The sequence below is a fragment of the Mizuhopecten yessoensis genome, unplaced genomic scaffold (assembly GCF_002113885.1).
Source record: "Mizuhopecten yessoensis strain PY_sf001 unplaced genomic scaffold, ASM211388v2 scaffold9109, whole genome shotgun sequence".
Lineage (NCBI taxonomy): Eukaryota > Metazoa > Mollusca > Bivalvia > Pectinida > Pectinidae > Mizuhopecten > Mizuhopecten yessoensis.
The window spans coordinates 455,019-481,951 of record NW_018407883.1 but is presented as its reverse complement, the minus strand read 5'-3'; the positions used below and the strand labels follow the sequence as shown (position 1 = coordinate 481,951).

Here is a 26,933-nt window from a genome sequence, read left to right as displayed (position 1 = left end):
AGGGACCGCGGTAGCAAAGTGGTTCAGGATTCTGACATTCTGCTACCACTAGCCCCCCACCGCTGGGTCGCGGGTTCGAGGCCTACGTGGGCCAGTCGCCAGGTATTGGCCGTAGGTCGGTGGGTTTTCTCCGGGAACTCCAGTCTTCCTCCACAACCAATACCTGCCACGTCCTTTAATGACCATAGCTGTTAATAGGACTTAAAACACATACAAACCAAACGAATGGGTAATGTTGTGAATAAATGCGAGTTGTTTTAGGGCTCATATATAAGGTAACGCTGATACGATTAACATACCCCCATAAACACTTGAAGTTTTAACAATAGATGGAACAGGAGCCTGTCTAAGTAGGACAGGTTGATAACAAAAGTGGTGTCAAGCTGGTGGCGGGCAATTTCATAACGTACATATATTACTAGGAATATTTTGATAAAATCAACAATAGCTCCGTCATTTCTTGCAACGCCAACAAAAGCATTTTTTAAGAGATGTCCGGTGAAATATCAAAGAATGCATTGAAACATGAGTTGATATTTTTCCACAAAGGGATGACTAGAAAATTGCAGGCTTTAGACTGTACGGATTGCGAGATATAAGATTAAGACGACAGTGTAGCTAATATCCAACTGACGTCATCGCCTGGGAATTCTACAGATTATCTGATGCGTACTTAAGTTTTTCTCATCCGTCTCCGGATAATGGAATAAAATGTCACGGAGAGTCGCCTAACTGTGCCTCACAAAAACATATATAACATCGTACTCGTATTGTGAAAATTGAAAACGGTTCTTTAAGGATCCCCGTCCTTCCGCCAAAAAATGTAATGAGGCATTGTTTTTTTTTTTTCTACGGCATCGCTATTGCATAACCATATCATTTCTGAACAATAACCCATATCTTGCGGTAGTTTCTTTAGATTTTTTGGGATATTATGATATTTCGATTTTTTTTTTCATTTTTTTTTTCAGTGCAACAAAATGAAACAAAAAACATATATTTGATGCAACAATGGTTTATTAGAAATATAACACATAAGAAATAATAACAATGTCAATATTGAAGAACAAAACACAAAAAACTGAGGAATTTTCCAACAATAATACTAAAACAAACAAAAATGCCAGTTACATGAATCAATAAAATTCCTAGTGCCAATGCAACACGTTAAGGACAACGAAAAGAAAATATAGGTGACAAAAAATAAATATCTTGCGGACTTACTTATACAAAATATACAAAAAATTATACAAAAAATTATAAAGATACAAAAAAAGACTAACCAAAAAAGAGAGACAACTCTGACATCTGTACCAATAATAATTCTAAATCCCAAAAAGTCATACACACGATTTACAACATACAATATAGCACTTTTTTATATACGAATATAATACAGAAGGCATTACAAACCATTAAAATTACTTCAAATGTAATAACCAATATAAAACAAAATTGCACATTGTGTATAACAAACAATGTACTTTACTGTGTCATAGCAAAAATGTCACAAGGAACAACAATAACCAAGTTTCACATATTTTACACAACAATAATAAATTTCTACATAGTAGACAAATAACATACCATGTTGTGATATAAAAAAAATCACACCATTCTGAACAAAACAATAATAAACTTTCACATTATGTACAGATAACAACAGATATTGTGGTTTAACGAATATCGCACTATACAACAATAAGAAACTTTTACATTATGTGCAAATAGCAACATACGATGTTGTGGTATAAAAATATCACATTGTAAAAATAACACTGTCGTATGTAATATAAAAAATGAACTTGAAATATAGGCCTATTGGGTATATACATGTAATAACAAATATAGAATATACATGTTATCCTGACTATTGTGATGTATAAAATACTTCCCAGGCCAAAATGTCTGTCCTGTTGGGTATTGCACAACCGTAGCCTAGTACCTTGCCTTACAACCTTTCTGGTCGAGGTATTCAGACAATATCGCAAGTTCAACCACTCGTCTACCCTGCGACCAGGTTAAAAGTTATTGACGTATTCGTGATCACTAGTACTGGAGGGATCCGCATCGTACGTCGGTGTCAGCTCATCAGTAAAATTGCCACTAACTTACTAAGCTTAGTAGGGGCCTCAGTAGCCAGCGTCTCTTCAATGTGTGAACGAGTGTCACTTTGTTTCGTCGCATAGTCGTGGTCTAGCAGTTGATATTGGACATCGTTGTTATTATTGTTTTCTGTTAATGCGTTTAGTTTACATTTAAAACGGCCGATTTTACGTCGGGTTTGCATGTCGGCCACCACTGCTACGACGTTGTTTACATCGTTACGACGGATTTTTTGCCCACACTTTCGTGATTGGAGATTTTCAACGCAAGGGACACAACTATGTAGTCGAAACGTTATTCAAACGAAATCTATTCAAGGGAAGATAACAACATTGTCGAAATGGTAATCAGGGGTAGGTGAATATAACACTGAAAAACGACAGTGGAAATCTTTAGTGTTTTGCTCTGGCTGGGACGGGGATTCTTAAGTCTCAGGCCGGGGTTCGTTTAAGCAGCAGAAAATTAATAAGAAGTACTATATTCACTGCGTAATGACTTTCTGTCAATATCTTAAATGGTTGTCAACTTTATAAATTACTCTGTCTATTGGTTTATTCACTGTAATCGTTATTGTGTGTACATATCTAGGCTGACCTAACTGGTCCAAACTGGTCGATAAGGCTTGGTCAGAACTAGACAAGAGCAATCAAAGTCATACCAATGTTGGTCAATATTAGCTTGACCACTGCACTTCTCGATATGATGTCGAAAGTTCAACTGTCGGATGGATGTCGAAAGATATAGTTATAAATTTGGCAGAATTTTTTATGACATGAATATGATGTGTAATCTAGCATGTGTAAACAAAAGCGCCGCCAAGTACTTTATTACACATGTGTGTGTACACTGTACCATGTACTACGCTGAAATGGTCATGAATACTGGTCAGCCATATACACCCATTAATGTATAGTGTTAACATGTGTCTTCGAAGATTATACGTTTTTATTACGACCTTTCATACGGAACCTCATTTGTAAATTGCAGTAATGTTACGGCCATTGCAGACAAAGACACTTTGCTTACCCCTGAAAACACTAGCAAAAACTGTTTGAGGAGAAAGTGAAATAAAATATCAGAGAGAAATACATCATCTGCGATAGAAGAACACCCACCCTGTTTTAGATACATTTAAAACACGCGTAGGAAGCGTATAAAATCAGTAAACAATAATTTGGCTTTCCACCGTACCTGACGTCACTCAAGGAATATTCCTGCGGTTTCGACAGCGAAATAGAGACCTTGATAACAATATGACGGGTTATTCTTTTGTTCAACTATACCAAGGACGATGGTGCCACGTCTGTTCTTGTCCTAGGCATGACGTCACAATTGAAACAATTGAAACTTTCAACCAATCACAGGTCTGATAGGTCATATTAATAGGTTAATACGCAATAACATATTTTGAACGAAACGGTGCTGCCACCTATATAAGGCGGCATTTTCATCGCTCGTATTCACAAGACCGTTCGCTATGTGGCTATATCAGTCAATAATATATTAGGTTTCGGCAGAATAACGTTTCGGGGGTTTGTTGGAAATAGATTATTAATAAAGAATTCCAAGCTACTCGATTGTCTACCATAGTCTTGATTTGCTCTAGAATGATCATTTTCTGGACGAACTAGACAGGGGGTCAAGAAGCACTGATATCATCACAAAGCACGTTGCTCATGTATTGCAGGTCATGCTTCAGAAATGGCTCTCACTATGTAACAAACACTTTAATGGAATCAATACTTATGAGAACATCTTATTACGAATGATTTCTTAGAGCCCTTTTGTTTAAAACTATCAGAGCAAACGCTGTCTGTGACAATACAACACATTTACTCCTCAGTTATTTACTACAGAACTTGGTCCCCTAGAACAGACCATCATTCACGAATTACAAAAGTTATTTTATGTGCAAAACTTCTTCTCGCTTATATATGACAATTATGTCATAATTTCTATCAAACTATGTCTTTCTACACAAATAGTAGATTATCCAGCGGAATGATGGATACCATCCTCGATATTAAGGGGTTACGCTCACTTTCGCTCTCTACACCCCTGGGATATGTCATAGCAAAATTGAAGGCACGAAGATAGCTGTTTGATTGGTCTCAGATTAAAAAAACTGACCAATCGCTAGGCTGATGCCTGTTCTTTGAAGATTACAAAGGAGAGACGCCTGACTTCAAAGCCTGTCAATATTTACCGTAACGTGACTGCGACCTTCTTTTTATGTACATGAAAGGATCGAACTAGTCTTCTATTCTCATCAACAAGGTGGCACACACCGATCCTTCAATTTTGTTATGACTTGTTCCCGGGGTGCAGAGAGCGAAAGTGAGCGTAACCCCTGGATATCTAGGATGCATGGATACTGAATAACGGGTTATTTTCGCTGCATTTTCATTTTCGAATATTTTGTCCCCCGTTATGACGAAGAACTTATTGCTACAGCGAATATTTGTAAACAATACTATAATACACGCTAGCTTCTTCAAAACATCCAGTCGGAAATTGTTATCGAAATGGTTTTTGGTTTTAGAAAGCTCCGGTCTACTGTAACAATAATATTATATTTGACTTTACCTGCAGGGGACCGTGCACTATTTAAAGGTGTGATCTGCATTTAGATATAAATTAAGCTTTTTGCTGACTTACTCAACACAGATATGTCATTTCCATTAAAATTCCGCTATCTCAGCGGTGAAAACCGCAGCGGTTGGACAAGGTGGTACTGGCGGATGTGCTTAAATAATTATCTATGTCACGCCTAACTATTTTATAGACGTTGATGAATGGTCATGAAAACACATTACACTAAAATGTACATGGTAAAATAGATACAATCCATCAATGTTTATATTACAGAAGAAACTATAATTTGGGAGTCGAAAACAAAGTGACCTTCGTTAACTAACTTTTACGCTAACTTTGCTATGCAAAGCAAGAGTAATTCTCATACTACTCCTTAACCTCAGTTTTTTTCGGTTTTTTTCTAAATATTCTGCAAATAACACACATCATGTCTCGGATAAACAGCTATGAAATGTAATGACAATATTTTCAAAACTTTTAATAATTAACATCTTAAAATAACTTCATATGGATAACATCTATTTCTATTGCCACTGCACGTACGTGCTGGAAATAAATTGTTGATTTAATGTGTATATGACTTGAATATCAAAGGAACAAGTACTCATGCGAGCCACACATATCCCAATTCCAGCAGCAATATAGCATTTAAAAATTAACTATAACGCCATTCCATGCTGATTCGTTACAATCTCTTTCATGGCTTCATTTCCCCCTGTTAAACGCGCATTTATTCTTAACTTCTTTTTCTATGATCTCAAGTTTCAATGCCTGATCTATGCAGACAAAGAATTCTCTGTTCATGTACGCATGTGCATATATGAATCGTTCACCAGCGTTATTGTAATGTACGAGAATGTAAAATACGAAGCAGATCTTAAATGAATTATTTTGAATACCGAACGTAAATCTACACATTTATAAAAGTTTATTGTAGTAATTGAAATTTTGTTAATATTATTTGATATATCAATTAAGTTCTATGTAAAGTTGTGAGCACAAAGAAAGAACTTTATTTCAAGCAGGTTAAAACGGAAGTCTGTCGCATTTGTACACGTATATGATTGCCACACAATATAACTTTATGTAAATACATATATAACTCAACTAATTATTCCTACCTAAACATACACAAACTCCAAAATCAAAAATGATAGTTATTAATCGTAGCAGTAACGTTGCGTCCATACTGATGTAATACATTAGTAGGAATTATGTATAGGCCCCGTTGAAATACCCAGCATCACATAAGCGCTTATCAATGATGTGTCATTGCAAACGTTTTGTTTGAATATCTGGCCGGCAGTTCTATGTCTAGAGTAAAGATAAGGAAATAAATATCCATACAACATATTACACCTGTACTAGTAACAAAGGATAGGTTTTTGTGTTAAAATGGAGATTGTAAAACTTAAACTCAAATGTCTATTCAAAATATAAACAGAACGCTGGTCTGATATCAAAGAAATGAAACAAAATGCAAATGAATGTTCGGCACGTGATAAAGATGAATGAGATATTTTAAGTACGTCAGGAAATGTCATCTAGTTTATATTTCCAAATGAATTTTACACTTTACATAGATTCCCTGAGTGCGGTAATTGATTAAATTACCTGGTACCTCAGTATAAGCTTTAGTTTATCACTGTCCATGTCAGAGATGACCCTGATTCTCTCAAACTTTCTGCGAGTCACTTAGCCTAACTTGGGACTTGGAGACGCTGACATGGTGGTTCATTGACACGAGTTGCTCCGATCAAACAGATAAAATATAGTCTGCGGGCTTACTTAAAATGAAAGATAACTGCGAAATTAAAAGTTGTGTTTCCCCCAGGGAATAGTTTCCCAATGATAGGTTATAGATCTGATTTTTCATGAGGCCTGCGTATTGTTAAGCTAACCAGGCTTTTACCAGATGGGCAGCTTGTAATTTTTCCCATTGTAATTTGTTATCAGTGTTTTGGTTGAATGAATTAATGTTTTTCAATATTTCACTGGTAAAAAAATGTAGAAAAATATGTTATATGCATTGTAGTGTGCAAATAAAGCGAATGTCTGTCGTAAAAACAGTCTATGGCTGTCACACACTAAAACGTTAAATACGTATGCAACTCAGTTATTTCTTCCGACTTAATCATTGCTTCATTACTGATTTAATACATATGTAGGAATACATTTTAGGCCCCTTTGAAATACATGTATCCTGCGTCACATAAGCGCTTATCAATGAAGTGTCACTGCAAACGTTTTGTTGGACTATCTGGCTGGCAGTTCGTTGTCTAGAGTGAAGATATGGGAATGAATACTCTTCTGCAAAAAATAGTCTCGTATAGCATATCCAAACATCATATTACTTACACCTGTACTAGTAAAAAAAGGATAGATGTTTGTTTTGTATTATTTTACGGCCTGTCGATAATACGAGTCATTTAAGTCCAAACAACGCTAAAAAATAGAGTTAAAAATGGAGAATATAAACTTAAACTCAATTGCCTATATAAACAAAACGCTGGTTTGATAAAAAAATATTATCATAGAATACGAATGAATGTTTGCCACGTCTGGTAAAAAATCATAAAATTAAATATGAAAGAAGAATGAATAAAATACAAAATATGCCAGAGAAATATTCGTCTAGAAGAATGAAATATTTAGAGTACGTCAGGTAAAGTCTAAGTAAAATATGAAAGAGGAATATTTGTCTGAACGGATGAAATACTAAATATGCCAGAGGAATATTCGTATAAAGGAATGAAATATTTAAAAGTACGTCAGGAAATGTCATCTGGTTCATATTTCCAATTGAATTTTACACTATGCTTAGATTCCTTTGATGCGATAACTGATTAAATTATCTGGCATCCCTCAAGTGTGGATCGGGTACATCATCTTAAGTTCAATGGGCGACGGATTATGTTAAGTTTGTGTCAGTTATATAGCATGTGTTAATTTATACTTTCGGTATTTCAATTCGAGCACGGTGCTCTGCCATGAACGTACCAGATAAAGAGTTACATACCCAATGCTGTTTTCACACTGTATGGTCGCTTCGCACTCAATAACCTTCTACAAAGCCTATTGACAGTCCTCAATCAATAGGCGTCGATGTAGGTTTCATCTGTTTTCTCACGATTTCTGCTGTGACGATCGAATTCAAATAGGTTTGTTTTACTGTATCTCATGGTACTGCCCCGATATAATCGTGTTTTTTGTGGCACCAGCTGAACATCGAATTTTACTTCAAATGTATATGAATCAAGTGAACACAAAGGAAATACTACTTTTTTCTTTCTGTTTCTATCTTTATAATTACGTTTTTGATTATGTTAGAATGTGCGCCCCGTTGTATCGTTGTTTCTGCCCACTACCCATTTCAATAACGCGAGACTATACCTAGTTTATACGGCGGATTTCGTCCATGGGGACGCTTTCTTTTTCTTTACACCCGGTCATATTCCCTTTCAGGATAAAATGTAACATAACAAATCTTTCTAGTCCGACATTCATTCATAACACGCGAGTCTTGCTAATGTTTATAATAAATAATCATATACAACATTTGATATAGCGGCCTATCTAGCTAGAATAAGCCACTCTAAAGGTCTTTACAGTACATATAAATACATTTAATACAATTAGCATATGATAAATCAAAGTTATTTTGGAGCTGCCTTTTCAGGCGCTAACTACTAGTCATAAGCCACCTGGTTAATATACCCCTATGTATGTATGACTGCGTGTGTGCTTGAGATGTAATGTGTCCTGTTTGTAGTGGGAGCGTACAATGTACATCAAACGGCATCATTTATGGTGCCACCTCACTTGAATGCTACAGCACAGATACTTCAACATCCACTCAAGACCAATTCATACTCCACCTGGGTTGTTGGAGTTGTATTGGCAGGAGAAATATACTTTCTCTGAATATCCATGCGTACTACAACTTCGGGGATCGAACCCCGGCCGCCTGCATTAAAGGCCGGAGTGTTAACCACTCGACCATAAATGACGTAGATACATGCAAAAAAAACCACCAAAAATGTCTCATCAACATACAAAAATGTTTAACATGGATTTGTTACGTGTAAACATAATATCAATAATATAATACAAAATATCGTGCAAGGTTGATCAAGTTTGTGTTTCTATATGCCGTTTCTATAAGTCTTTTTCCTCAGAGAAACATTACCTTTAAGTTGTTTGTTGCTGACACTTAAAAATGAAACGAAAACACAATGAAATGTACAAAACAATTTGATACAGACTTCCTGGTGTTTACCGAACATATATTAATGTTACACAAATATGTTCATTTCTATGATCTATAACCTAGGCAGATGAATCATCTGCTTTAAAATATTTAATGACGTCAGCATCAATGTAAAACAACCTTCATATTAACATTATAATATTTTTTGTATTTAACGACATTCACCTAACATTAAACAATATACACAGATATAGAGGATATTTAATGTTTTTTCGTTGAATACCAGTTATAATCACAAGTACGGCAGAATAAAGATATTCTTAATATCTACATCAGTACGTGTATATTCCGCCATGTAAATTAAATGTGTACAGTATTCAACGGGAAAAGAAATATAAACATGTCACGCCGAAAATATGAATGTATTCATAAATTGTGGGATTTAGTATAATATTTGGCGCCATTATCCAATTACGTCGCTCTTAACAACAAGACTGCGAGCTACTTTTTAAACGTGTTACTCCACGCAGTTTTACTGAGAATCAGCGGCTTTGGAATGTAGTGTTTTGTAAATATGAAATAAATACATGATCTTATACCATCACACGTGAAGACATAACGCACTTTTATCATAACAAATCTTATAGAGAATTGTTCTAAATGATTAAACTATGCTTATTGTTGAGTGGATATAAATTAAACCAAAAAGAAAAATTTGCTTAAAACAGTCTTCACGTATTTACATTACACGTAAAAAGAAATAACACCAGCGATCATAACTTTATAAATACAAAACGATCACATGTTTGTTTGTTATTTCATTTCATCCCTGTCAATGTTACGTCTGGAAGATAGATTAAAATTACACAATACATCGGTTTTAATTAATCACTCAAACGACTACGATTGTTAAATTTCAGTTTCGTAAATATCGCTTTGATGGCGATTTACACTCAGAATGCAGCAATTATACGTGTTTATTTCCATGATAAATGACTTATAATTCAAATGCAGGCAAGACAGATACACTGCACAAACATATCAATGAGTCCTGAGATATATATACCTTTAAATGCACTTAGTTTACATTTAAATATCTAACGAAACGGTCGGTTTTAATCTTAAACTGAATTGGAGGAAACGATCAGGTAAACAGACTAGGCAATGACAAACGATTCTTATAGATTGGCTTATATGTAGACAGTCTGACGAACTTTATGAAAAGAAAACAGTTGATCGCTTTTCCCGCATAAGAATGGTGAAGTCAACAGCTAAAAGTGCATAAATATTTGCAAAATGATTTGTAATAAGTTTTGAAAAGGGCAAACCATACATTGAATAATTCATAAATAAACGACGTTCTCGAAACGTGTGAAGCTAACCATGCGTTACTAATTGTCTGTCAATGTATCAAGCTTATTCACTCAGTCATAATTAATGGTTTTGTACGTTGCCCCGGGTTACACAGAACGACCCATATGTTTGTGGTTTACAATGACTTCTATCCTGACTGTAAATTAAATTGCAAAATGTTGTTAGTCAAAGTTTAAAGGTTGATTACAAAACACGTAATTGAATTTTCTATGAGTGGTTAAGCCATTTTAATCCCCGCAGTCGGGATACAATTCTATGTATGAGCATGATTTAAAATAGATACTATATCCGGCCTTCAATTTCAGTTCGTTACCAGAATGTTCCCTCGCATAGAACTATATATTAGATGAATGTTTTTTTTGTCTCAATGCACGGAAAATACTTTTGTGTAAATGGACATCTGAGTGGGCCACAGCTTCGAGAAGTCGCACATTTGAGATGATACTTACACAGAACACACTACGTTATTGAAACTAAACAACAAAAGTAAGACAGGACAATACAAAACATTGCCAATACGATCGCTTCCAATACAAGAAATCGCTTCCTCAACTTGATTTCATGTTAAATGATCTGTTTGATCCAGAAAAAAAAGAAAAGATGTCAACTTCAAACGCAGTTTACTTCACAGAATTATATGATATAGTTTCAAATGTAACTGTTTTCATGTAATTTATTTACACATGCCTTTTCGGTCGATTCGTTATATGATTAATTAAATGAAATGAACCTAAAACCAACGAACATATGTGAAAGATAAACATGCAATTTAAGAAAAAAACGATTATGATTAAAGAGCCTATTAAAAAATTAAGAAGGCAGCATGTGGTAACGGGGGAAATGTAATTGGTAACAATGAAACATTAAATGTCATAATTCTAAAAATTATTGAAAGCAAAGAATGATACATTTTATGTAATGACTCTGATGTGTACTTGTTATAATAATAATACTTAACCTAAAGCATAAAGCACAATTTTGACAAAGACTAATGACTTTTAGGTGTTTTGCAAGGCCACGCAGGCAAAAACATTGGGCGGAAATCGTCGGGTGTGTCCGCCATCTGATTGATCATACCATTGTCGTGAGGACAGACGCTGAATGAGGAAGAAGTAAACTCTCATACACACACGTAGCTGTTCTGAAAATAGCACATTCGACGATAAACATCTACACATAGAAACATCATTAACACTGTAATGCGACAGTTGACCAGAGTATATACCTTTGTTTACCTTTGCTGGCTCGGGGTGAAGAAAGGAATGCTGTTTACCTTTGAATGCCTCGTATAATATGTTTTCTGCAGAAACTCCTGGAACATTGGCTTGTTTTTACCATCTAATTTTGAAACCGAAAGCAACTTAAATGAGCATGTATTGAACTTATTGCAATACTGTGTACCCGGCAAATTATCGTCCTCAGTAATTAGATACAAAAACTTTAGTAAGCGCAGTGATCATTGAGCCAAATATTTTTAACCCAAAAATGTGCTGCGGTGTTGATCGTTCGCTCAAGCAAAGATGTTGATTGGTTCTCTAAAACAGAGAGCACACCAGTCGTTATAACTGTTAATTTCTGCTTTAGTGTTGTCACTGATTTTTTCGGTGTCCGTGTTCAGGTTATGATATTTCATTTGGAAGTGACCTTTAGTTATCTTATTGCCTGTGGTAACCGTTTACATTAAACTCTTACTGTTGTTGCTATGTTGAAAATCAACAATAAAACTCTCCAAGTATGTTGTTTCTGAACAACTCAAAGGAGAAATTTAAATCCGCAACTTTCCTTTCTCTTATTAAAACCAGATGACAAAATCATGGTTTAATTTGATATACTTGTACATTTTTACATTACTTTATTATTTATATTTTGAATATACAAACAACGCTCAGCTCACAGAAACATGACTACATGTACAAGATTGTTCAGGCCAATTCAACGTGTATGAACACACTTATGAACACAAATAAGAAAACAAAACTTTTCAAGCAAAATGCACATTATTTGGTTTGCTTTGTTCAGGATATAAGTCCTTAAACCCGCCAAGGACATATAAAGACTGTGTTTGTGATTTAAGAGCTACATTATAGGGCCAGCACACTCAAACGAAATAATGTTTGATGACGCGGTCATCATGTTACACAAACAACGCCCGTACAATACGACATCTAAATGTATAACACTAGACAGGTGTTTTGTTGATGTTAATGTTGGTCAAATACCTTATATGATCGATTAGTAACCATTTGTTGACATCTTAACCAACGTTCAAGGAAAATGGCTTTTTTGAAAAATACGACATACATTGTACAGTTAAATGTAATACACTGTTAAACATTTAAACAGGGCATTCCATGAATAACTTGTATAGATGTATCTCTAACACCGATCAAACATCACTACATCTTTTTCATCTGTTAGGGAAGTACGATGATAGAGTTGTTACAACTATTTACATTTTACGTCACAGAAACCTTTCGTGGGCAAAGTTTTTTTAAAGTCTTATTAGCTTTCTTTTCTTATTTTGGAGATGCAATGCATATTGAGGTAAACATATGAATTATATATTTCACATAAGCTATACAGTAAATGATTATGGCAACCAAGGTATGGCTAATATGGCTAATATCAGTGTTGGTTCAAAGACTCACCTTCAACGAGGATTTCTATATTAAAGATACAAAAAGTGAGTAATACGCAGTTAAACTGACAAGGCTTTAAGTAAAACATTAAAAACTGCGATATTAGGACACATTAATAAGTGTCTGGTCAGCTTAATTAAATATATGATGTATGGTTTACATGTCTTCTGTCATTTAACGTATCTTCAACAAAATATTACATGCGTACGAATCTTTATTGTCATTAAATTTGAAAACAAAACTTTACATACGTTTTGAAAAGAAAAAAAAAGATTAACATGTTTATTATAACAAAGGTTTACAATGCTTTACATTCACTTATACGAATGACAAACGCCGCCTACACGTATAACCATAACAAATCACTGTAAGTAAATAACTTACACAACTCCCTATTTCTCGACGTCATCACTTCCTTATAATGCTTATTGGATTTTTGCGCAGGACAGATTTCAATTTAGCCTATGTACGACTAATTCGTGTTGTACATAGAATGTCGAAAGTATTTGCTTTGCACAACACACATGGAGGCACGTCCTTAAATGATCTTAGTTGTTTAAACCAAACCAAGTTTTCTTGAATGTCCTTAACCAAAGCACCATCAACAAACTATGCAGATTCCTAATCAATTGTTTTTATATTTATTGTTTCAAGTTGGTGATAGGGTTTTAAGGGCTCGTCAACTCCAAAAGATCACTTTATTCATGATGCTTATTCAAGGTACGCGATTGGGTTATCAAGCATCAAACCATTATTAAATCGAAAATAAAGTTAAAAAATATATCAAAAAACTGATTTATTTATTTATATAGGGCTTTTGAAGTCCCGTGATATGCCAATTTAGATAATGGCCGTTTCAAAGCGTCGTTTAACTTACTGGAACGCGTTATTGCTGAAAACAGCCTATTATACGACTGCTGGAGCATGTCTGATATTATATAGCAGGCCAGCACGTGTACAGTACGTGTACTGATATTATATAGCAGGCCAGCACGTGTACAGAACATGTACTGATATTATATAGCAGGCCAGCACGTGTACAGTACGTGTACTGATATTATATAGCAGGCCAGCACGTGTACAGTACGTGTACTGATATTATATAGCAGGCCAGCACGTGTACAGTACGTGTACTGATATTATATAGCAGGCCAGCACGTGTACAGTACGTGTACTGATATTATATAGCAGGCCAGCACGTGTACAGTAAGTGTACTGATATTATATAGCAGGCCAGCACGTGTACAGTACGTGTACTAATATTATATAGCAGGCCAGCACGTGTACAGTAAGTGTACTGATATTATATAGCAGGCTAGCACGTGTACAGTACGTGTACTAATATTAGTATAATTGTATATTTCTGCCCATCGATTTTACATGTTTTGAGTTTAAAGTCTACGCAAAAGCCTATACCATTCGAGAACGGAAGCGTAGGAGGACACAACCGAATAGATAGAGTAGGGAGGACACAACCGAACAGATAGAGTAGGGAGGACACAGCCGAACAGAAAGAGTAGGGAGGACACAACCGAACAGATAGAGTAGGGAGGACACAACCGAACAGATAGAGTAGGGAGGACACAACCGAACAGATAGAGTAGGGAGGACACAACCGAACAGATAGAGTAGGGAGGACACAACCGAACAGATAGAGTAGGGAGGACACAACCGAACAGATAGAGTAGGGAGGACACAACCGAACAGATAGAGTAGGGAGGACACAACCGAACAGATAGAGTAGGGAGGACACAACCGAACAGATAGAGTAGGGAGGACACAACCGAACAGATAGAGTAGGGAGGACACAACCGAACAGATAGAGTAGGGAGGACACAACCGAACAGATAGAGTAGGGAGGACACAACCGAACAGATAGAGTAGGGAGGACACAACCGAACAGATAGAGTAGGGAGGACACAACCGAACAGATAGAGTAGGGAGGACACAACCGAACAGATAGAGTAGGGAGGACACAACCGAACAGATAGAGTAGGGAGGACACAACCGAACAGATAGAGTAGGGAGGACACAACCGAACAGATAGAGTAGGGAGGACACAACCGAACAGATAGAGTAGGGAGGACACAACCGAACAGATAGAGTAGGGAGGACACAACCGAACAGATAGAGTAGGGAAGACACAACCGAACAGATAGAGTAGGGAGGACACAACCGAACAGATAGAGTAGGGAGGACACAACCGAACAGATAGAGTAGGGAGGACACAACCGAACAGATAGAGTAGGGAGGACACAACCGAACAGATAGAGTAGGGAGGACACAACCGAACAGATAGAGTAGGGAGGACACAACCGAACAGATAGAGTAGGGAGGACACAACCGAACAGATAGAGTAGGGAGGACACAACCGAACAGATAGAGTAGGGAGGACACAACCGAACAGATAGAGTAGGGAGGACACAACCGAACAGATAGAGTAGGGAGGACACAACCGAACAGATAGAGTAGGGAGGACACAACCGAACAGATAGAGTAGGGAGGACACAACCGAACAGATAGAGTAGGGAGGACACAACCGAACAGATAGAGTAGGGAGGACACAACCGAACAGATAGAGTAGGGAGGACACAACCGAACAGATAGAGTAGGGAGGACACAACCGAACAGATAGAGTAGGGAGGACACAACCGAACAGATAGAGTAGGGAGGACACAACCGAACAGATAGAGTAGGGAGGACACAACCGAACAGATAGAGTAGGGAGGACACAACCGAACAGATAGAGTAGGGAGGACACAACCGAACAGATAGAGTAGGGAGGACACAACCGAACAGATAGAGTAGGGAGGACACAACCGAACAGATAGAGTAGGGAGGACACAACCGAACAGATAGAGTAGGGAGGACACAACCGAACAGATAGAGTAGGGAGGACACAACCGAACAGATAGAGTAGGGAGGACACAACCGAACAGATAGAGTAGGGAGGACACAACCGAACAGATAGAGTAGGGAGGACACAACCGAACAGATAGAGTAGGGAGGACACAACCGAACAGATAGAGTAGGGAGGACACAACCGAACAGATAGAGTAGGGAGGACACAACCGAACAGATAGAGTAGGGAGGACACAACCGAACAGATAGAGTAGGGAGGACACAACCGAACAGATAGAGTAGGGAGGACACAACCGAACAGATAGAGTAGGGAGGACACAACCGAACAGATAGAGTAGGGAGGACACAACCGAACAGATAGAGTAGGGAGGACACAACCGAACAGATAGAGTAGGGAGGACACAACCGAACAGATAGAGTAGGGAGGACACAACCGAACAGATAGAGTAGGGAGGACACAACCGAACAGATAGAGTAGGGAGGACACAGCCGAACAGAAAGATTAGGGAAGGATCAAGAAAAGATATAGATACCAGATGTTAAAATTGGGACATAAATTAGCAGAAGAACCCCTCATACCCCACCCCTTTCCCCGATTCGTTATAGTCCAATCTCTACTCAACGAGCGGACCCATTTCCCTGCATACTTGCTTATCGAAGATCATTCGTTATCTTTCAAATCCGGCGTATTCAATCATTAAATCTTGAACGTAAAAATGTATTGCATTCATGACCCAGAAGCTGAAATTCAGTTTATAAAATATAAGGTTGTTCTATTCGTTACCATAATGAGATGCTGTGTATTTAATAATGCAGAGAGTTTTCATTATATAATACATTTCAATGACATGGTAAAGATTCTTTTAAAATTTGTTCATAATAAATACAACTAAAATATTACCATGTATGAGTTATCAACAAAATGATTATACATTGTATTTTATCATGACTTGGGTTGGTTTATATATATTGTTTAACGTCATATTAACAGCTAAGGTGATTTAATGACGTGCCTGCATGTGTGTATGTGTGTCGGAGACCGTGTATGTTAGGGGACTTAGCTCTTTGTGATGGAGCGGATCTGATGCCGACTTTATAGTGCTATCTCACTGAAATACCATGCCGAATGAACCCAGCACTCCGCCCGGTCACATTCTACTGACAACAGGTGAAGTAATGTTTTGATTGATAATATCAATATATCCTTTTTATAGATTTTAATACCGCATACAACAGTAAAGGATTAAACCATAACAACAGCTATTGGGCTTTTAGTGAACTTACTTCCTTGTGATAGAGCGGATCTGTTGCCGACTTTGTAGTGCTATCTCACTGAAATACCATGCCGAAGGAACCCAGCATTCCGCCCGGTCACATTATACTGACAACAGGTGAAGCAATGTTTTGATTGATAATATCAATATATCCGTTTTTATAGATTTTAATACCCCATACAACAGTAAAGGATTAAACCATAACAACGGCTATTGGGCTTTTGATGTACAGCGTTTAAACATCCCCATACACTATGTCAAACAAGTGCTTTGATAAATCACAACAAAGCGCTCAAGGGAAGTTACTTTGGCAAATTGGTTCTGTCTGAAACGCGTGTAGCTATCAGTTCCGGTATTTCCTCCGGCGCACGAACCCGAGGACATGTGATGATATATGTGTGTAGAACAAAACGAGAGATGACCAGTGGTCATTGCAACATGTGTCTGGATGACGTTTTCATCAATTATTTGACCTCGACACACCGGAGATGAAAGATGGTTGTGACGAAGAAAATCATTGTACAATAGCAACTTTGGTGAGGGGGAGGGAGGGGATTTACGTCTTTGCAAAACCCGAGGTCACATACTTGAAGGATGCCTAGGAAGACAACACCGAAAGGAAAAAGTAGGAAAGTAAGAAAGTGGAAAAGGGGGCATATAAGTATAACGTTAATGACAGATTTACCTTACCGCTTGACGTTAAGCATTCACTGGGTGGCAGAAATGACCGGTTAGCCTGATGACAGTATAATGTAACTGAATGCAATAACGTTTCAGAGAACTGTCCCTTTATATTGAACACCCGTTGTTCCGAGGACGTTTAAAGCAAACATACAAAATTAAACATACGAATTGCAAACTCAAACCATATCCAATTAAGATATCAATATGGAAGTTTTAAATCCTACAACTGGCCCATCTGTCCCCGGATGCTAAAGGATTGGTTAGCTTTAGCCAGTTGTTAGTTAAAACTTTAAATTGTTGTCGAGAAAAAGCAAGATTTTTTGAAATATATTAAATTCTCAAAATACATTAGTCTTATTTGTCTCAAAAACCTGTATCAGTGAAATGATATCAGCTGTTCTTGATTTGTATTCATATTTTATATTTCCCCTAACCACTTATAATAATATCCAACGTGTAGCAACCGGGGCATTAATGTTGCATTTCTAAATGAACGTTTATTTTCTGTACATCTCTCCTCATTTAACCTGTAGTCATACGTTCATCATGTAAGTGATATTGATCCAATACATATTGTCTAAACATTAATAGTTATTGCTCTTTTAATTAGGACTACAGTCGATACGACCTACTCTATAGATCTAAGAGTGTATTTGAGTAGATACTGATTCTGTGTAGGTTGTGTTCATTTCCAATAGTGATCTTATCTGTTAACTTGTCACACCACACCCGTACAACTGAATTCTTAGTTATCGATTTATATGCATGCACTCAGCCTTATCAACCCGCGTTATCCCATTGGCAAATTCCAACACATTCAGGTAAAACTTGAGTTTTTAATTGCATGAGGTCATATCAAGTCACACAGTATATGTTTCTAAGTCTAATTATAATAAGTGCTTATTCCTTTTTCATCAAGCTAGTAACACTTGCACTGATAATCTTAGTTCTGTATTTATATTGTCTTAGCAACGTTACCAATCGTGACTTGGTTACATTAATTAGTTGATTTATAGGCAGAACCTACTGGAAAAATAGGACAAATAAAGCTCATTTATAGACCCAACGATGGAATAAACCCATCACCGAAAGGAAAATCAATTGATCATTCTGATGATAAACGCCTGAAATTAGATGTGTCGCCGAATTAGTGGACACTCATACAAAGAATTGTTAGCTTTACTACAGCTGTCATATATACATTTCCATTGATATCTACTACACATGGAAGTATATAAACAAACATTGAAATTCCACGTTAAAAATCTGCTGTTGTCAACATAATGAGTCAATACAAAAATTGCCCTTTTATTGAAAACAAAATTATAAAAACAAAATTTGCAGATAAGATATTTTAATGTGATCAAGCTAACAAGTTTTTTGATATTCTGGTTACGATGTGCAGGCTTGTTATAATCAAGAACACGGTTTTAATTAAAGTCCATTACGGTTCCATCACGTAGATATTCAACCTAATTCTATTAATAAAAAATCTGTCTTCGATGGAGATTTTCGGCCAAAACTGATTAATTCTAATATCAGAGTGTATATTATGACATTGCAAAGCAAGGATCGAACAAAACAAAACAGATGTCAGTGTAAAGCCATATTAATCATTAGAAGATAACCATATCGCTTATTTAAATTCGATTACGATGCGTGTTTTGACATACATAATAAGAACGTGCTTTTGTTTGTTTTTAGTAACAATAACAACAGTTCTACTGATCGGCCCTTTATATAAACGCCTGATACATTTACATTCTGTAACTTTGCGAACACACCCTGACCTAGATATATTCTGCTACAAAGGAGATTGTCTGTTTAATTTGCATCATTGCTCCTTCAGATATATATTCATTTGATGATCTTCCACTTGACGTTCCAAGTAGATTGAAATGCCTTCTGCACGAAACTCAGATCACGATCCATGTTTTCAATAAATACAGTACGAATACAGATCGATCCCATTTATTGAATTACCACAAATCATTAGGATCTCGCAATATGCTATACCATTGTTTGATATGAAGGTCCAACATTTTGATCATGTTCATTAAATTGCTGCAACTACCAAAGCTGTCGATGTGTGGACGTGGCATAACTTGGATGCCTCTTAAGATTTTCATGCCGGCCGTAATCGATGAAGCAGAAGACGCTTACCCTTCCGGAACACATGGGATTTGTTTTCTTTTTCTGTTTTTTCAAACCCCCAAGCGGCGCAAAGCGCCGCCGGGGTTTGATCTGTAAACACTTTGTCCACTTCCCGTGCTTCCCCATGCGTGAAAGCCTTCTGGGAAATTAAGGCCGCATACTGTCTACAAAAATATGTTGGTAAACCCTACCGTATCGGTATTGATTGCAGTTTACTTGTAAAATATCATGAATTCTCTATTTAATAAAAACATATATTTAATGCAGTGAAGATAAACGAAACATTATATCTTCACAAGTAAAAACTTCACTCTGTAAGTATTGTCCAATCTGAACGGTACATTATATTTCTGCGTAGATTTTCAGTTTCAAGTTTAGATGAAGTGACGGCAGTATAAGTGGTTGAGCTGTTTACCTTTGCAGCATACATTGTTGTTTTTACATAACTACACAATTAATATCCTTTTTGTCTGGAAATCTTACCAGATATACTAGCAAACGGCAAAATTGCAGTGAAAACCCATTCAAAGTGGCGCTTTGTATTGTTGTCAAGCATGACGTCATTATAATTTGGCGTCAAAAACTACGTTATACATTCCCGCGCTTTTCTGATACATGTAGCAATATTTGCGCCGCGAAACGTGAAAGAAATGTAAGAAATAGAAAATTTCATGGTTTTCCCGTTCAATACGCTATATTTATTTCACTTGTAATATGAAATAGGCGAGGATACCTTATCCCCCTAAACCCCTGAAAGCGCCTGAAAAGGTAACAACCAAAAAACCAGCGTTGTCAAAATATGTCTTCGTTGCAGTCTCGAGAATTAATAACTATTATTTAAAGGGACAGGGGGGGGCGGGGCTACGATTGACCCTTTATCCTAGAAAATGGTTGATATTTTATCCAAAATAGTCAAATAGGGACATTGTCAAAATAATTATATATGCAAAAATTGCTGCAAATTTGACAAAAGTTGTAAATGATAGTTTATGTAAATCGTCTTATGTCCCCGGCTTCTCTCTCTCTCTCTTAGAAGATGTCATTATTACCAAATCATTGACATTTGACCCAAAACGTGCGGTTACAACTAGATATTGAGCGTGAACTGAATATTCTGAACAACACAATTAATGCCATTTACAATTTATATGATTATAATTAAATAGATTAAAGTATGCAGGATCCGTTCCCTCGTGGTTGGTGGACTGTCAGTAAGTCATTTTCATAAAATGGTTTGGTGTCCAGCAGCTTTGCTGCATTTTCTTGTCAAAGGTATTAATGTAAATAGTTCCTTTGTTCATATTTTACCCTAGTTTTATTAGTTTTGAGTTTGAGATTGTTTTGTAGCCAATTCGGTAATCTCTTGTTTTTCCTTAGTTTTTTAATGTCCCTTAATAAAAAAAAGAATGCAGAAACCAATCTTTGTCCGTATTTAAAATGATGCCAGTTATACAAATACGCTTCAGACAGGGTTGAGGCTAATCTTACCCAAACCATTATATGACATCGACACGCTCCAAGAATTGCAAGACATACAATTTCTCAATTTGTGACATTGATTAGCAGAAACTCGACGTCCGAAGTTATAATTTCCATATTTAAATACCTATGTAATGCGGACTTTTTCTCGACCATCGCATACTCGGAAATTTGATGACTTATTCACGGTAAATATAGCAGTAATCAAGATTTCGTAACAAATAAACTCCCAAACTTGGTATTATCCATCCTCGTTTTCAAGGGGTTACGCTCACATTCGGTCTCTACACCCCTGAAATATGTCATAGCAAAATTGAAGGCACGCTGCTAGCTTTTTGATTGGTGTCAGGTAAAAAACAACTAACCAATCACTAGGCTGATACATGTCCTTTGAATATTACAAATGAGCGACGCCCGACTTCAAAACCAGTATGTTTTACCGTTACGCGACCGCTAGATTCTTTTGATGTACATTAAAGGATCAAACAAGTTTTCTCGTGTCATCCCCAAGTGTGGCGCACACTGAGCCTTCGCGTTTGCTATAACATGTTCCAGGGGTGCAGAGAGCGAAAGTTAGCGTAACCCCTGGATATCGAGGATGGGTGTTATCCGATGTAGCTATGTATTCCACCTTGACTTTGTTTATCTTTTATGTTTGTTTGAGATTTAATGTCTTTGCAAGGTCATGCACAGACGGGTATCTAAGCCACCGACTAAAGAAAAGGGATGGGAGTTGTTAACGAGAGTACTCCAACGAATGCCATTTCCCGCCAAAATATTAATTTCTTTTTGATTTGTTTATTGGCATTTTATGTTGTAGAGTCTGGCTTCTATACAAAATAAACTCATTGGCTATCATATTTTACTGTATTACTGCTACGACGATATACACATGTAACATATTTTCTATATTTGTACGATATAGTGAGGCGTAATTATTTAAAAGACTTTGCAGACCAGTTCTGTCATCCTGATTTAATTATTCCTACGAGTTCTATAACATCGATTATTAATAAAAAAAACAACAACAACACTTTCGTTTTGAATGCGATTTTTTTGCAGCTTATCCACAATTTAAGTTACATTAGACCAAACAACACTGTAAAAACGGATCGAACGTTAAGGAGAACATCAAAACTGAACTAAAATGTTCTAAGTAACAATATGTTAAAATAAATTAAAGCATATTCTCGCCTTTTTAATTTCAGATTTCCTTCGCCTTCGGCCTCAGTATCATGGCTATGATACAGATGTTCGGTCACGTGTCTGGGGGCCATTTTAATCCCGCCGTTTCTGTCGGTATGGCGGTGGGAAATATCATCACTCCTGTTCGGGCTCTCATGTATACTCTGGCACAGACAGGTGGCGCCATCATTGGAGGATTCATACTGAAAGGGTGAGTAGGTAAACTTACCCGGACAAACAAATCGACGTCACCAACAACTAGCTGCTTAGTAACGTGTAAACATTGATCCAAAAGAGGTAAACACGGCAGTAGGTGTTTTTTTCAAACATTTTCTATACAATTTGTATATAAAACACATACCTTTATAAGAATGTCTTAATTATCTGAACGGCATCTCGAAGTCCAAACTACAAAGGACATTTTATTGAGATAAACCGACCCTAATTATACGTTTGGTTTAGTTTAATTTTGTAAAACGTCCAATGAACAGCTTAGGTTATTTAGGGTTTGCCTCCGTGTATGTTGTGGATGCGTGTATGTATGTATGTGTACTGGAGACGGGGAATGTTGTGGATGCGTGGCTGTATGTATGTGTGCTGGAGACGGGGTATTTTGTGGATGCGTGTATGTATGTATGTGTAATGGAGACGGGGTATGTTGTGGATGCGTCTATATATGTATGTGTACTGGAGACGGGGCATGTTGTGGATGCGGGTATGTATGTATGTGTACTGGAGACGGGTTATGTTGTGTATGCTTGTATGTATGTATGTGTGCTGGAGACGGTGTATGTTGTGGATGCGTGTAGATATGTATGTGTGCTGGAGACGGGGTATTTTGTGGATGCGTGTAGATATGTATGTGTGCTGGAGACGGGGTATGTTGGGGATGCGTGTATATATGTATGTGTACTGGAGAGGGGGTATGTTGTGAATGCGTGTATATATGTATGTGTACTGGAGTCGGGGTATGTTGTGGATGCGTGTATGTATATATGTGTACTGGAGACGGGGTATGTTGTAGATGCGTGTATGTATGTATGTGTCCTGGAGACGGGGTATGTTGTGGGTGCGTGTATGTATGTATGTGTGCTGGAGCCGGGGTATGTTGTGGATGCGTGGATGTATGTATGTGTGCTGGAGACGGGGCATGTTGTGGAAGAGTGGTTGTATGTATGTGTGCTGGAGACGGGGTATATTGTGGATGCGTGTATGTATGTATGTACGTGTACTGGAGACGGGGTATGTTGTGGATGCGGGTATGTATGTATGTGTGCTGGAGGCGGGGTATGTTGTGGATGCGTGTATGTATGGATGTGTACTGGAGACGGGGAATGTTGTGGATGCGTGTATGTATGTATGTGTGCTGGAGACGGTGTATGTTGTGGATGCGTGTATATATGTATGTGTGCTGGAGACGGGGTATATTGTGGATGCGTGTATGTATGTATGTGTGCTGGAGCCGGGGTATGTTGTGGATGCGTGGATGTATGTATGTGTGCTGGAGACGGGGCATGTTGTGGAAGAGTGGTTGTATGTATGTGTGCTGGAGACGGGGTATGTTGGGGATGCGTGTATATATGTATGTGTACTGGAGAAGGGGTATGTTGTGGATGCGTGTATGTATATATGTGTACTGGAGACGGGGTATGTTGTGAATGCGTGTATATATGTATGTGTACTGGAGACGGTGTATGTTGTGGATGCGTGTAGATATGTATGTGTACTGGAGACGGGGCATGTTGTGGATGCGTGTATATATGTATGTGTGCTGGAGACGGGGTATTTTGTGGATGCGTGTATGTATGTATGTGTCCTGGAGACGGGGTATGTTGTGGGTGCGTGTATGTATGTATGTGTGCTGGAGCCGGGGTATGTTGTGGATGCGTGTATATATGTATGTGTTTTGGAGTCGGGGTATGTTGTGGATGCGTGTAGATATGTATGTGTACTGGAGACGGGGGATGTTGTAGATGCGTGTATGTATGTATGTGTACTGGAGCCGGGGTATGTTGTGGATGCGTGTATATATGTGTGTGTACTGGAGACGGGGTATGTTGTGGGTGCGTGTATGTATGTATGTGTGCTGGAGGCGGGGTATGTTGTGGATGCGTGTATGTGTGTATGTGTACTGGAGACGGGGTATGTTGTGAATGCGTGTATATATGTATGTGTACTGGAGTCGGGGTATGTTGTGGATGCGTGTAGATATGTATGTGTGCTGGAGACGGGGTATGTTGTGGATGCGTGGATGTATGTATGTGTGCTGGAGACGGGGTATGTTGGGCGTCTTAACCTCTGTATCTCTGAATTATTCTCAGTTATGGCGTTAACAGCCTATCGGCACAATGTCATAAAGGGCCATATGGTGGATGGTTGGTACACTGTAGGTGTGTCAAGGATAGGTTTATTTGTTTGTGCAGGGGTTGCTACCTTTGAACAATAATAGTGATACGAAGAACAATGGCAAATTGATACAGACAATTGACCATCAACGGCCATATAAAAGCGTTATAGAGACATACTATATTTGAGTAGGACATTACGGTTATATTTCTAATTGTCGGCTATGATAAATAGCTCTAGTAAACAGCTCAGAGTTATTTTGATTATTTTATTAAGCAGATCATTACGAAAGAGGTCATTAGGGCCAATAGAAAGTGAATATCACATTTAGAGGAAATGGCATGAAACGAACGAAAAGGTAAAAGACAGACGTAAATTTGAAAAGAAAAATGGCTGTGGTTAAATATATCTATTTAAACAGAACAACACAGTTTTTATGTAGATAGGTATTATTGAGATATTGACTGTTTCGAAAAGAAATTTGAGATCTGTTATATTATTTATATAAACATTCTCTGGTGGCTGAAGGTCAATGAAATCTGATATAAAGTGCTTTACTGTAATGGTTCGTGACATGCTATGTATTGAGGCTGTTATTATAAACATAAAATATTGTAAACATTTCTAAAAAAGAATTAAACCAATGAGTTTGTCTTTCCTACACCTAAACATTGTGACTTAAAATATGTATTTAAAACCCCCAATAAACATAAATGTGAAAGTGCACTTAAATCCACGAACGGTCTGACCTCCTTAACTTGCTTGTTTTACAGATGTGTATATCAATTGGTGTCATCGTCGCTCGATAGGGTGCGTTTGCGAATGTTAACTCGAGTGTAAAGTAAAATGTAAATACGCAATTTAGATAAATTGAAAAGATAAATATTGATCACTGATGTCCTTAAAATACATTTTGTATAGATATATACATTTTTTTTATTATGAAGTTGAGATTAAAGTGGTATACACAAATGACTGGACCACTCTATCGCTACCCTTTCGGTCCTTCCACTGAAATGGACTAGCGGTGTAGACATTATTTTATAGATGCATAAAGTTTCTTTTCGTGATTCTGAAAAAGGATATACCCGATGAATCCATTTGTTATCATGTACACAGATTGCTAAATTCCGTCACGGACGCTACATTTTACAGTGTGAAGGCTTGTTCAGGTTGAACGGCCTCAAGACACAAGAAGGTCGTTTTCGGCCAAAAGCCCCAAAAAGAAACTCAAATGGCTTTCAACATGTCAAAAACAACTTGGAATTAAAATTTGTAAAACGTTTTCTGTTTGTAAAATGCACAATTCGTGTAAACGCTATAGACTTGTATAGAGGTCTGTGTATGTACAAATTGATCTTTAATGGTTTTAGCATTCTTACATGAATTATTGCAATATTTTAAACATTCAATATATATTAATACTATTTTTTGTTGTACCGAAATGAAAAATGAAAAACATTCTAAATAAATAAAAATGTAAGACAAAACATATATTCTGTTAAAATTTATATTAAAAGAGAGAGTGTTGTTGATGACGTCTTTAGGTTCATTGAGAAAATGTTGATATTCAGTTTCTCTAGATTTAAATATTGTACATTATATGTGTGAATATACTGGATTTCAATCAATAAATAGGTTAAATTAGGATAAAATATTGTGTACCGGAATTTTTTGTTGCAGTTTCATTTTCACATTTTCGCCCTCCGTAATAAAGGCGAAACAGCATAATAAACATTGTCATTTAATCCGGAAGGCAAAACTAACAAAGTAAATAGGATATCATGGGCGAAGGGCGATAGTTTGACTACATGTACATAACAAATTCCTTGTGTGCAGTACTAGTGTTTCAGGTATTTAGTGCATTCGGTTTATTCCGTCTTTGCGTATTGCAGAGTTATCTTCTCTTGGGAGCAGGTATTGATTGTTAAGTCATTGGTTTGTGTGAGAAAATTACGTCGTTTTCTCAAAAAATTGAAGACGTTACTCTCACAAAACAATGACGTAACAATCAATACCTGCTCC

The 26,933-nt window shown here is 37.1% G+C and overlaps 1 protein-coding gene across 2 annotated transcripts in view; it reads left to right on the top strand.

The window, feature by feature from the left end:
- LOC110457331 (aquaporin-1-like) overlaps nucleotides 1-26,933 on the top strand; it is an 85,748-nt gene that overhangs the window by 44,635 nt on the left and 14,180 nt on the right. For both annotated transcript variants that reach the window (XM_021508552.1, XM_021508553.1), the window contains one exon: nucleotides 22,586-22,773. In XM_021508552.1, coding sequence (XP_021364227.1) covers nucleotides 22,586-22,773 — 188 coding nt within the window. The remainder of the gene's footprint in view (nucleotides 1-22,585; nucleotides 22,774-26,933) is intronic.